This window comes from Lithobates pipiens, unplaced genomic scaffold (assembly GCF_037356315.1).
Source record: "Lithobates pipiens isolate NorthernLeopardFrog02 unplaced genomic scaffold, aLitPip1_a1.2 Scaffold_56, whole genome shotgun sequence".
In the NCBI taxonomy this organism is placed as follows: domain Eukaryota; kingdom Metazoa; phylum Chordata; class Amphibia; order Anura; family Ranidae; genus Lithobates; species Lithobates pipiens.
In genome coordinates, this window is record NW_027507878.1 from 2,013,531 (window position 1) to 2,027,765 (window position 14,235).

Here is a 14,235-nt window from a genome sequence, read left to right on the forward strand (position 1 = left end):
ACTGTGTTCTGGTGGCGGAGATCAGTGATTTTTATCTTGACTGCGACATTATAGTCCCATGATGTAAATCCAGTGTCAATTACATTGTTAGGCGTTGCAAATCTTCATCAGTCACAATGAATGACTCCCACAGGCCTACAGAAAGAAAAGACATACTGGCAGGCCCGCTTCTGGTGCTAATCCTCGCTGATTAAAGTGGTTGAAAACTCTCCACTTCAACTTTAGGTCATTGTAATCTACACTGATAATGCTGCTGATCGGTGCCTGTGAAACCTCACTTACTTGTAAAATCTTCTCACAATCCTTTCTGCAATTGTTTATGACTTCACCAGCGCATGCGCAGTCCGTCGTTCCGTTCACGGCACGCTATGTGTGCTGTTTCCATGTCAGCAGCATTATTTCCCCTGTTAACGGCACAGCACGGGAGCCTCGCGATAGGGAGGAGTCAACCAGGGCATCTCAATAGACATCCATACAACCAAGCAGCTTGAGATAGAGTCTTGGATAGCATGCGATCGAGCATGCGCGAGATTTCGACAAGTAACCGAAGGAAGAGCGGAAATGATGTCCACGACAGACGGAAAAAAAGAGCAAAGATGGCGCTGCCGATTCCAGGAAGAGGATATAATTTACAAAATAAAGAAAAGGTAATTGCAATGCTCCTTTTAACTACCTATAAATGTGCGAGGTGTGCAAATAATTAATTATTGGATAATATTAAAAAAAAAGCAATTAAATTCTGGGTTTAATTCCTCTTTAACAGAAGGCAGATGGTTTGTAAACAAAGGGGTGGGAATGGATGCTGAAATAATTGACACTGACCAGTTGGGTTTCAGAGGCTGCTTCTAGATGTTGCTCCCAACTGGACCTTATGACCCATATTTGGTGGCCCTGCCCTAAATTATCAACATTTTGCCTCACATATACAACTTCATTTACCCTCTTCTCCATAGAACCCTTCACAGAGATCCTTTTGAGGCTTTACTCAACAATTCCATCAATCCCATCAAAACCCTCTTCTGTATACTTGTCGAAGTCTATTACCATCCACTAAGATCGCGATATTCAGAGCTCTGAGATCCCAGTCTTTAGGTTTTGAAACCATTAAGAACAGATTGAACTGAAATTATGTCAAATATTTTCCTTCTTCTGGATCAACTGTGTATATGGAGATTTTCTATTTATTTATCTTTATTATAAATATATAGGAGTGAATTCACTAAAGGGAAACAGGCTGTGCACTTTGAAAGTGCAGTTGCACGTATTTTACTCCAGATATTTGCGAATGTGTTGAAGTTCTGCTGATTTCGGATTTCCATCATCCAATCACGTGCAAACAAAAATTAAGTTTTTTTTTTTTTTTTTTATTGTTTCTTTTTTTCTTGCACCCAATTGGGTTTTCTTTACAAGAAGCTTCACCACATTTACTAAGTATCAGGGAAAATAAGTACAACTGCACCTCCAAAATGCATAGTCTATTCCCTTTGGTAAATCCCCCCATAATGTAATTTACTCTTAGGCCGCATACACACGGGCGGATTGTATGGCCTACTTAGTCCGTCGAAACACATTTCAGCGGACAGTCCGCTCGTGTGTGGGCTTCAGCGGACTTTTTCAGCGGACAGTCTGGCGTACTAAGTATTTCGGAATTTCCGTAATACTGTCCGTCATACTTTGGTTTCAGTGGACAATCCGCTCGTCAGTAGGCTAGTTCGACGGACTAAGAATGGCGCATGCCCAGAAAGGATTTACACGGCGGAAGGTTGCATTGCTGTGTATTGGACTTCCTATTTCTAGTCCCGTCGTACGTGCTGTACACGTCATCACGCAAGCTTTCAACGGACTGTTTGTGCATCCGTGTGTGGTCAAGTCCGTTCATTCGAAAGTAGGACGGACTGTCCGTCGGATTGTATGACGGACTAAGTAGGCCATACAATCCACCCGTGTGTACGCGGCTTTAGCCCTTGTACACACGGTAAGAGGAAATTCCGACGGAAAATGTCTGATCGGACCGTGTTGTTGGATAATCCGACCGTGTGTGGGCTCCATCTGACTTTTTCCGTCAGAATGTTCGACCAACAAAGTTTGAGAGCTGGATATAACATTTTCCGACAACATGATCCGATAGGACTTTGTCCGATCGTTTGTAGAGAATTCTGATTGAACAAAGTGCCACGCATGCTCAGATCAAATTACGAGACCAAAGCTATTGGCTACTAGCCTGAATGTAGTCCCTTTGTAATGAAATAACGTCATCACGTTCCGAACGATCGGATTTTCCGACAACTTTGTCCGACCGTGTGTATGCAACACTAGCTTCGGACAAAATCCGTCTGAAAAAATCTTTTGTTGTTGGAATGTCCGACCGTGTGTAGGGCTAATAATTCACCAGTCCAGTAGACATGTGCAATTTGTTTCGTTCCGACTTTGTCTTTTAACGAATTTCGACAAATTCATTCATTCGAAAATATCCAAACGAACGAAAACCCGTTTAACTATTTTTTTCCAAATATTCGTAAATTAGAAAATTCCAAAATTCGGAAATTCGAAAGTTTGAAAACCCCAAAATTTTGACAATCTGAAATAATAACTAACTAATAATAACTTAACTATTACTAACTATCCAATTATAGGTATTGGAATTTCCTTTCAGAATTGGCTGTTAGTGAATGTAACGGATACGAATGTATCCAAAGTTACAAATGATCCGAAATAACGAATGCCATATCTAAACAAATGGAACATAAGGACTTAAAGATAATAAATAACAATAATAATAAAAACTCAAAATTAGTTATTTACTAATAAATAATAAAATAACATTAGTTATTTCGGATAATTCGTAACTGCGGATACATTTGTATTCATTATGTTCTCTAACAGACAAATTTGAAAGGAAATTCCAATATCTATAATTTAATTAGTTATTATTAGTTAAAAAAAAAAAACGAATGAAATGAAAACAAAAAACAAACAAATTTTTTGGCAGTGCACATGTCTACAGTCCAGCATTCAAGTAACTGTTTGTTAAAGAAAAACAGTAGAGAATGTACAAAGAGAGAAAAATATAATAATTATTTCAAAATAAAAAAGGATGGCCTCCCCCGCTTCTCAAATACTCCAATTCCACATCCCTGCACACATCACAATGCGTCGCCTGTTTGCAATTTTGGTATCTTTATTGTTTGTCACATAATTTATAGCCCAGAAATATTTTCTAATTATTAATCCAACACAGTCTAGTATTTTTAATTTATCATGCCTGCAAATGACTTGATCCTGAATAGATATATGTCTGTTGGAGCAATAGATGTAAGCTAGATGTTGACGCATTTCACGATTATTTTCCTCAGAATACAAAGAAAACATGAGTTTTATTCAAATTTTTCAGATTTTTTTTGCCTAAGAAGACCCAATAATTTCATACAAAATTGATTACTTTTATATATTGTAAGGGATGCATCACCAATGATCAGCCATAAATCCACTGAATATATTATATTGGACACTTGCTTATCAACCATACAGAACTGACGTACACGGATCACCTTCCACCTCCCCACTTCCATCAATGAGCCTTCTCTTCCAACCTTTATCAATGAGCCTTCCCTCCCCACCTCCATCAATGAGCCTTCCCTCCCCACCTCCATCAATGAGCCTTCCCTCTCCACCTCCATCAATGGGCCTTCCCTCCCCATCTCCATCAATGAGCCTTCCCTCTCCACCTCCATCAATGGGCCTTCCCTCCCCATCTCCATCAATGAGCCTTCCCTCTCCACCTCCATCAATGGGCCTTCCCTCCCCATCTCCATCAATGAGCTTTCCTCCCCCCACCTCCATCAATGAGCCTTCCCTCTCCACCTCCATCAATGGGCCTTCCCTCCCCATCTCCATCAATGAGCCTTCCTCCCCCCACCTCCATCAATGAGCCTTCCCTCCCAACCTACATCAATGAGCCTTCTCCCCCACCTTCATCAATGAGTCTTCTTTCACAACCTCCATCCATAAGCCCCCCACCTCCATCAATGAGCCTTCTCTCCCACCTCCATCAATGAGCCTTCTCTCCCTCCTCCATTGATGAGCCTTCCCTCCCCACCTCCATCAATGAGCCTTCCCTCTCCACCTCCATCAATGGGCCTTCCCTCCCCATCTCCATCAATGAGCCTTCCTCCCCCCACCTCCATCAATGAGCCTTCCCTCCCAACCTACATCAATGAGCCTTCTCCCCCACCTTCATCAATGAGTCTTCTTTCACAACCTCCATCCATAAGCCCCCCACCTCCATCAATGAGCCTTCTCTCCCACCTCCATCAATGAGCCTTCTCTCCCACCTCCATCAATGAGCCTTCTCTCCCTCCTCCATTGATGAGCCTTCCCTCCCCACCTCCATCAATGAGCCTTCCCTCTCCACCTCCATCAATGGGCTGTCAGGAAGATCTTCCTCACGGACGTCCAAGCGGCGAAAGTCGCAGAAGATCTTTTGGCCAATTTCAGGAACGTTACCGCGATTAGCGGTGCGCGCGTGCGCGCGCGGCCGTTTGACGCAAATTGGCGCCAATAGCGCTATTTAAACTGGATCCATGCTTCACTGCCTTGCTGCCTGATCAACAGCGTTCCTGTGCTTCCTGGTGATCCGTATCTGAACCTGAACCTGTACCTGTACCTGTATCCTGATCCGTATCGAACCCGACTTGTTCCCGACTCTGCTGTTTGCTGCCTGCCCCCCCCGACTTTGGCTTGTACCCGACTACTCTTCTGGATTCCGTTTTTGTACCTGATCTGCCCGCATGTGCCTGACCTGGACTGTTACACCATCCGTCAACTGTAAGTTGCTTGCTGTTGTACTACAGGACACCTCCCAGTCCTCCGCAATATTTGGCTGTACTCCTTCTGCGTTTGTAGCCTTCTACCTCTGGCTGCAGACTACTGGACTCTTCCACTTTCGCTTATCCATTGCACCTGCATCCGTTGTTGGACTACAATACCCCTCCGTTGTTTGTCACTCCTTGCAATCACTTGTATGCCGTTGCTGGACTACAGGAACCCTTCTGCTGTCTGCTGAACCTCACCTCACCTCTGCCTGCATTCTGACACCGGACTACAATACACCTCCTCCTTCAACGGTCTTCTGCCTCTACCACCTGCTATCCAGTCAGGCACTTGTGCCCCTCTGTGCTCCTGAGCCCCTGTCATCACTACCAGGGTCTCTCGAGTCAGAGGTCTACGAGAGGCCACTCCCTGCACTCCGGGCTCTGCTTAAAGGTACGTGACATGGGCCTTCCCTCCCCATCTCCATCAATGAGCTTTCTTCCCCCCCACCTCCATCAATGAGCCTTCCCTCTCCACCTCCATCAATGGGCCTTCCCTCCCCATCTCCATCAATGAGCCTTCCTCCCCCCACCTCCATCAATGAGCCTTCCCTCCCAACCTACATCAATGAGCCTTCTCCCCCACCTTCATCAGTGAGTCTTCTTTCACAACCTCCATCCATAAGCCCCCCACCTCCATCAATGAGCCTTCTCTCCCACCTCCATCAATGAGCCTTCTCTCCCTCCTCCATTGATGAGCCTTCTCTCCCCACTTCCATCAATAAACCCCCTACCTCCATCAATGAGCCTTCCCCCCCACTTCCATCAATGAGCCTTCTCTCCCCACCTCCATCAATGAGCCTTCCCTCTCCACCTCCATTAATTAGCCTTCTTTCCCACCTCCATCAGTGAGCCTTCCCTCCCCACACCTCCATCAATGAGCCTTTCCCCCACCTCCATCAATGAGCATTACCTCACCTCCATCAAGGAGCCTTCCCTTCCCACCTCATCATTGAGCCCCCCCCACCTCCAGCAATGAGCCTTCTCTCCCTACCTCCATCAATGAGCCTTCTTTCCCGACCTCCATGAATAAGCTCCCCCACCTCCATCAAAGATCCTTCTCTCCCATCTCCATCAGTAATCCTCCCCACCTCAATCAATTAACCTTCTCTCCCCACTTCCATCAATAAACCCCCCCACCTCTATCATTGAGCCTTCCCTCCCCACCTCCATCAATGAGCCTTCCCTCCCCACCTCCATCAATGAGCCTTCCCTCCCCACCTCCATCAATGAGCCTCCCCCACCTCCATCAATGAGTCTTCCCTCCCTACCTCAATCAATGAGCCTTCCCACCACACCTCCATCAATGAGCCTTGCTCCCCATTTCCATCAATGAGCCTCCCCCACCTCCACCAATAAGCCTTCTCTCTGCACCTTCATCAATGAACCCCCCACCTCCATTAATGAGCCCTCCCTCGTCACCTCAATCAATGAGCCTTCACTCCCTAACTGCATGAATGAGCCTTCGCCCTCCCCACCTCCATCAATGAGCCTCCCCTCACCTTCATCAATGAGCCCTCCCTCTCCACCTCCATCAATGAGCCTTCCTCCCCATCTCCATCAATGAGCCTCCCACCACCTCCACCAATGAGCGTTCCCTCTTCATCTCCATCAATGAGCCTCCCCCCACCTCCATTAATGAGCCTTCCCTCCCCACCTCCATCAACAAGCCCTCCCTCTCCAGCTCTATCAATGAAGCCCCCCCACCTCCATTAATGAGCCCTCCCTCATCACCTCCATGAATGAGCCTTCACTCCCTAACTGCATGAATGAGCCTTCACCCTCCCACCTCCATCAATGAGTCATCCCTCCCCACCTCCATCAATGAGCCTTCCCTCCCCACCTCCATCAGTGAGCCTTCCCTCTCTACATCCATTAATGAGCCTTGACCACCTGACCACTGCAGACCAGGAACATCCCACAAGAGCTGTAGTTTTTCGAATTGCTCTGACCCAGTTGTCTAGCCATTACAGTTTGGCCCTTGACAAAGACCCTCAAATTCTTACACTTGTCCATTTTTCTGCTTTCACCAAATCAACTTTGGGGACAACATGTTCACTTGCTGCCATATATATCCCACCCACTTTCAGATGCCATTGTAACCAGATAATCCATGTTATGCACTTTACCTGTCAGTGGTCATGATGTTATGGCTAATTGGTGTATATATCAAAACTTTGCTTACTGTGGTCACTTTCCTTGGGATAAAAAGCAGAAAATTATTTTAAATAGTATTATTATACAAAATATGTTGCTCATTAGTCAAATTAAAACTATATATCTTTAAGAAAATCTAAACTGGCTATTTATGAAATCTTAAAACAATTAAAAGCCTTATAGATGCATAAAAATCGATGTAAACATTATGGTAGGCTAAATAGTAATTTCAAGGTTAACCAAAGCATACTGAAACTGCTACATTTGATCTGTGGGTTACAATGACCCCTGGTCAGGCAAGTGTAAGTACAACTATGAGTACCTGACATGTTTATATTTTATGAAAGGCATTACTGAAAATTTTAGTCAACTGAAAATAACACAGAAAAAAAAAATTGTCAAAGTTCGCAATGCTATATTCAGCATGACACCTGGATCAAATTTAAGTGATAATAAGACCTCATAAGTGCCTTGATAAGGTCCTTGTTCCTCAGGCTGTAGATCAGAGGATTCAGCAATGGGTTAATGAGGGCAGATATGACTGTAAACAGTTTGTTTAAATCAACCATATCGCTGGAAGATGGAACCAAGTAAATAAATATTAAGGAGCCATAAAAGATGAAGACCACGGTGAGGTGGGATGTGCAGGTGGAGAAGGCTTTCTTCTTTCCAGTCTTGCTACGGATTCTGAGGATGGTCCTGAAAATATAGACATAAGGAAGAAAAATCATAAGAACAATTCCTAATCCAAAACTAGCCCCTGTTAAGAATGCGGCCACCATGTTTATGAAGGTGTCAGTACATGTAATTTTGATCAAGTGTGGAAGATCACAAAAGAAGTTGTGGATGGAAGATGTTCTGCAGAAGGACAACCTGAGCAAAAGTAAAGTATGAACCAAAGAGACAGAACATGCTGCACCCCAGACCAGAGAGGCCATATGAGTACAGACCCTCCAAGACATAATTAGTTTGTAATGTAGAGGGTGGCAGATGGCAATGTAGCGGTCGTAGGACATAGCCGAGAGTAAGAAGAGTTCTGACCAAGCAAAGAAGAGGTAGAAGAAGACTTGGGCTATACAGGCAGGAACGGATATTGAACGTCTTTTTGTGACCAAATCAAAGAGCATCCTTGGTGCCGTCACTGATGAATAGCACATGTCCAGAAATGCCAAGTTGGCAAGAAAAAAGTACATGGGGTTGTGCAGATTGTAGTCAGTGAGGACCAAGAAAAAAATAAGAAGATTTGTGATCAGAGTCATCAGATAGATCAGAAGGAAGAGCACAAAAAGTACATTCATGGTCTGTGGATGGTCTGATAGACCCATAAGAGTAAAAGATGAAATCTCTGTCAGATTCTTCATATTATTCCATTTGTTTTTCTCTGTTTGAGCTTAGAACCATAGAACAATAAAAAAAATAATGCATCTTAGGATTTATTAATTGGAAAACATATACGTTGTGCCTACACACTACACTCATTTATGCAATGTAGACATTTGTATCAGCCAACGATTTTCTTCTTTTATAGATTGTTGGCGTTCCCGCAGGACAGTCTGCTGTGTTGTAAAAATACAAAGCTTCAAGTCTTGTTAAATGCCTCTTAAGATTTAATTTAAAACACCTTTGTCAACTTCCTTTTTTAACAAAAATAAATAAGATTATAGTTATGGAAATATCTTCAATATCTTAACAAAACACTTTCAAATTAAAACAATCACTGCTTGCTTTTAGTTCCCTTTATTTTGTCAAAACGTGGACTGTTGGTCTGTGGACGGCCTGTTGAGGAATGTTAGGTTTACTTCATAGGATTTACCAGTTTCATAACCCACTAGCCTTAAAGAATAACTCCGCTCTAGCCTCTTTACCTACTTCAGATAAGCTAGGAACCACCTCCACTAGCCCAGGCAACTCAATACCTTTTTACTGAGCCACCATGCCTTGTTAGGTTGTACGTGTGTGGCAGTTTCTCTATAGGACTTAATGGAGAAGCCTTCTCCTTTCATTCTCTGGTAAATGTAGCATAAATGCATCTCAGTTGGTTTTCCCCATGTAAGCATTCTATGACCTATACATTTATATATACACAAAGAATAGTTCACCTCTTATGATAAACTCAACGTGATTATCAGTGCTAAATGTGTACACACGAACCAAACAACCATGGAAAAATTAATAAATGTGATTGGTAGACATGTGCAATTCATTTACTTCTGAATTGTTTTTTTAACAAATTTCGACAAATTTGTTAATTCTGAAATATTTGAAACAACGAAAACCCGTTTAACGAAATGTGAATATTTTAAAATTTGTAAATTCATACATTTGTAAATTCATACATTTGCAAATTCGTACATTCGTAAATTTGTACATTTGTAAATTCTTAAATTCGTACATTCGGAAATTAAAAAATTCGGAAATCTGAAATAATAATGAACTAATAATAACTTAAGTATTACTGACTATTAAATTTTAGGTATTGGAATTTCCTTTCAAATTTGGCTGTTAGTGAAGTTACAAATCATGCAAAATAACAAATGCCGTATCTAAATGAATGGAACATAATGAATTAATAATAATAAATTAAATAACAATAATAATATATATTTTTAATTATTATTAATTATTATTAATTTGTTCGGTTTCATTTTCTTAGATGCGGCATTCGTTATTTCGGATAATTCGTAACTTTGGATAAATTCGTATTCGTTACGTTCACTAACAGCCAAATTTGAAAGGAAATTACAATACCTATAGTTTAATAGTTAGTTACTACATCATATTTTTGAATTTTTGGGTTTTTGGATTTTAGAATTTCCAAATTTCCAAATTTTCAAATTTACGAATTTACGAAGGTACAAATTTACGAATTTTCAAATGTACAAAATTTACGAATTTATTAATTTAGGAATGTGTGAATGTACGAATTTACGAATGTGCGAATGTAGGAATTTATGAATTGCGATCATAACAAATTACCCGAAAAATAAAAACTAAATAAAACAAAAATGACTGAAACGAAAACAAACAATTTTTTTTGGCAGTACACATGTCTAGTGATTGGTTCAAAAGTAGCCAGTCCATATATCAAAAAAACCAAATGTGATATAAAGGAATTCCACCAAGTAATGAACCATGTGAGGAACATGGGAAGCATACCATACACTTGTGCCCCCCACCACCATCAAGCCTCTTACCAGATGAACATTATCCTCAATTACTGAGATCAATAATGCAGAGAAAGTGTCAAAATCTCTCCCGGAGTCTCCAAATCAGGTAAGTATGAATCAACAGGGTCCCATTATGAAAGGATCACTTATTAATCACCACAGCTCCAAAACAGACTCAGATAGCCATCATACAGGGAAAAGGAATAAAGGACTCACGCAGTGTCAATACCGCTTGTACATATTTATTAGTAAAACCATAGAAGGTACTCACATTGTTTACAGTATGAAACCAAAATCAAATAATGTATGGCCTTGCCGACAGTGTGGAGTGTTAATGTCACAAGTTCGTGACCCTCACGTCACAACGCAACGTCAGAGGGAACAGGAGCAAGACCTGCCTTAGAACAGTTTCCCGTAAGAATGTATAGGAAGTCCACTGCGCAATGCCGGCCTGGAAAGGGCATTTCCTGTGATTATGCTGTGTGGTACCAAGTGGCCCAAGAGCTAATATTTCCATGGATCTCAGACAGGTAAGTGGAAAATTTTGGAGGACTTGCTGGTGGTGGGGGGGGGGGATTGCATGTAAATGATAACATTACTAAAGCACATTATCCTTTAATCCATAGAAACATCTTCTAACTTGTAACTAGAGATGAGCTGAATGTAACTGGGTTCAATTACAAGGAGGTCTGCTGAACTGTGCTGAAGTTCTGATCATTAATCCGAAACCCTAATAAAGGCTGAATCCTTAAAATTTGTTCTTGGCAATTTTCAAGGCTAGTAGGGAAGTGATTGTTAAATAGGGAATTGGGCACAGCCCTGGGGCACGAGTACTAATGCCAAAAAAATTTACAGAAAATGACGACTGTTTAGCAGAGAGCAATGATTTTAATAATAAAGTGAAACATTAACAATGCCCAGTTCCTTTAAAAAACAAAGGGGGATGTCCTAAACCTGCCTATGACGTGGTGCACCTATACGATGTTTACAAATAGAGTATATACTACAGCAAAAGGGACACGTACAAAAGTAAAAAAATATATATTTAAATTGTCAATAAATTACATTTCCCTGCCAGCCTGGTTTTCTGTGTAAAAAAATCTCATGGGGGGTCTGATATATATTTTGGGGGACCTTTTTGTGTTTTTTTTATAAAGTAAAAAATCTGGCAGGGAAATTTAAATTTCAGGCAACTTTTTTGTCACTGTATGTCCTTTATTAAAAAAAGCCGATTTCTACCTTATATCAGAGCGTCTTCTGGCTCTCACGTGACTCCTCGGCTCTCTCCTCTCTCATTTCGACAGATACAGTGGGAGGGGCTGAGAACTCCCGCTGATGTCAGCCGGGAGGAGGGGAGGAGAGGAGGAGAGCTCAGAGGAATCACGGGAGCATCGGGAGATGCTCTAATATAGGGCAGAGATTTTTTTTCTTTAATAAAGGACATACAGTGGGGCACATGTTATTATCTAACAGAGTGGATTGTGGAGAGATAACACTATTATTTTACCAGAAGAAGAGGAGGATCGTGGAGTGGACGGAGCTGACGGGCAGGGAGGTGGGGGAACGGGGGAGACAGGAGACACAGTGGATGATGGAGGCACGTAAACGGACCACGGTGTCAGGGTTTAGCAGCCGTGATAAACCGTGGTCAGTTTACAGGGGGAGGGCAGAAACTGGCAGAATCAGTCAGGTAATTTAGGTAATACAGGGGGCCAAATTACACAGCACAAGCACTGTGCTGTAAAAAGTGGTTTAAAGGGACAGATTCATTTTTCTTTTTTTTTTTTCTTTTTTAGGGTTACAAACGCTTTAAGTGATATTAAGACCTCATAAGTGCCTCCATAATATCTTTGTTCCTCAGGCTGTAGATCAGAGGGTTCAGCAATGGGTTAATGAGGGCAAACCTGACTGTAGACACGTTATTTAAATTGACCATATCATTGGAAGTCAGAACCAAGTAAATAAAAATTAAGGAGCCATAAAAGATGAAGACCACGGTGAGTTGTGATGTGCAGGTGGAGAATGCTTTCCTCTTTCCAGTCTTGCTACGGACTCTATAGGTGGTACTGAAAATATAGACATAGGGAAGAAAGGTAAATCTACGACTCCTAATCCAACACTACCACCTACTAAGAATATGTCCACTATGTTTATGGAGGGGTCAGTACATGTAATTTGATATAAGTGTGGCGGAAGGTCACAAAAGAAGTTGCGGAAGGTAGTTGGACCACAGAAGGACAACCTGAGAAAAAAAAGAGTATGAATCAAAGAGACAGAACAGCCTGCAACCAAGACCGGAGAGGTCATATGAGCACAGACCCTCCAAGATATAATTGTAATGCTTATAATGTAGGGGGTGGCAGATGGCAATGTAGCGGTTGTAGGACCTCAAGAAAAAGTTCTGACTAACCAAAGGAGATGTAGAAAAAGACTTGGACTAGTCGTGCCCAAATCCTGGTATAAAAGACTTGGACTAGTCGTGCCCAAATCCCGGTGTAAATCAAAGAGGGATCGGAGATTCGCTGTCCAAGGTCCTCGGTTATGGAACGCTCTACCAACCAACATCCGCCTGGAAGAAAACCACCTGACCTTTAGGAAAAAACTCAAGACCTTCCTCTTCTAGATGATGGACAACCAAGCTCTTCACAGCGCCTTAAGGCGATTCAGTTCGCATTGTGTGCTATACAAATATTTCATTCATTCATTCAGGCAGTAATGGATATTTATTGGCTTTTTGTGACCAAATGAAAGAGCATCCTTGGTACTTTCCACAAAAGATATGCCCAAAAATGGCAAGTTGACAAGAAAAAAAATGCATTGGGTTGTCTAGATTGTAGTCAGTGAGGACCAAGACAAAAAAATAAGAAGGTTTGTGATAACAGTCATCAGATAGATCAGCAGGGAAGAGCACAAAAAGTACATTCATGGCCAGTGGATGGTCTGATAGACCCACAAGAGTGAAAGAGGAAATCTCTGTCAGATTTCTCATATTATTATTATTTTTTTCTCTCTGGTGAAATTTATCATCATAAAGTAGATACATGTTGGCATTCCCTCAGGACAGTCTGTTGTTTTGTAAAAACACAAAGCTGAAAGCCTCATTAAAGGTCTCTTAGGATTTAATTTATAACCCCTTGGGGAGCCCCTATTTGTAACTGAGTACAGTCTTTAACGTTTGAATTTAAAACCCACTCTAAGGCCGCGTACACACGCGCGGACTGTTCGCCCAACCTTGTTCGGCAAACAGTTTGTCAAACAGTCCGCTCAAAATTTGCATGAGCGGACTTGCCCACACACGAGCGGACTGTTTGACGAACAAGGTTGGGCAAACAGTTCGCTCAACTTTTGAAATGAACGGACTCGCCCACGTAAGGAGGAGGCAAATCCGCCCACTTCGAGCGCGTGTACAGGTAGGCGGGGCCCGCGAAGGAGACGTCGCGGGCTCCGCCGCCTGGAATGGGCTTAAAGGGGAACCCCAACGCCGAAAAAAATCGGCGTGGGGGTTCCCCCCAAGTCCACACCAGACCCTTGTCCGAGCACGCTACCCGGCCGGCCAGGAAAGGGGGGCGAGCGAGCGCGCCCCCCCTCCTGAGCCGTACCAGGCCGCGTGCCCTCAACATGGGGGGGTGCCTTGGGGAAGGGGGGGGCCGCGCGGCCCCCCCACCCCAAAGCACCTTGTCCCCATGTTGATGAGGACAAGGGCCTCTTCCCGACAACCCTGGCCGTTGGTTGTCGGGGTCTGCGGGCGGGGGGCTTATCGGAATCCGGGAGTCCCCTTTAAGAAGGGGGCCCCCGGATACCGGCCCCCCACCCTATGTGAATGAGTATGGGGTACAATGTACCCCTACCCATTCACCTGTGAAATAAAGTACAAATAAAAACACAACACAGGGGGAAAAAATATTTTATTGCACAGCCGGGGGTCTTCCGTCTTCGGGGGTCTTCTCGCCGGACTCCTCCGCTATGTGTGTGTAGCTCTTTTGCCAGCGGAGAAGTCCGGCTTTCTTCCTCCCCGCCGCCGGCCTCTTCTCCCGACTTCGGGG

The 14,235-nt window shown here is 43.0% G+C and overlaps 1 protein-coding gene across 1 annotated transcript; it reads right to left on the bottom strand.

Annotated features, from left to right (window-relative positions):
• Window positions 1–6,221: 6,221 nt before the first annotated feature.
• Window positions 6,222–8,500, bottom strand: LOC143958073 (olfactory receptor 1G1-like). Its single transcript, XM_077467525.1, has one exon. It carries the CDS (start codon window positions 8,384–8,386, stop codon window positions 7,445–7,447), a length of 942 nt encoding a protein of 313 aa, XP_077323651.1. The 5' UTR covers window positions 8,387–8,500; the 3' UTR covers window positions 6,222–7,444.
• Between the last annotated feature and the right edge of the window lie 5,735 nt (window positions 8,501–14,235).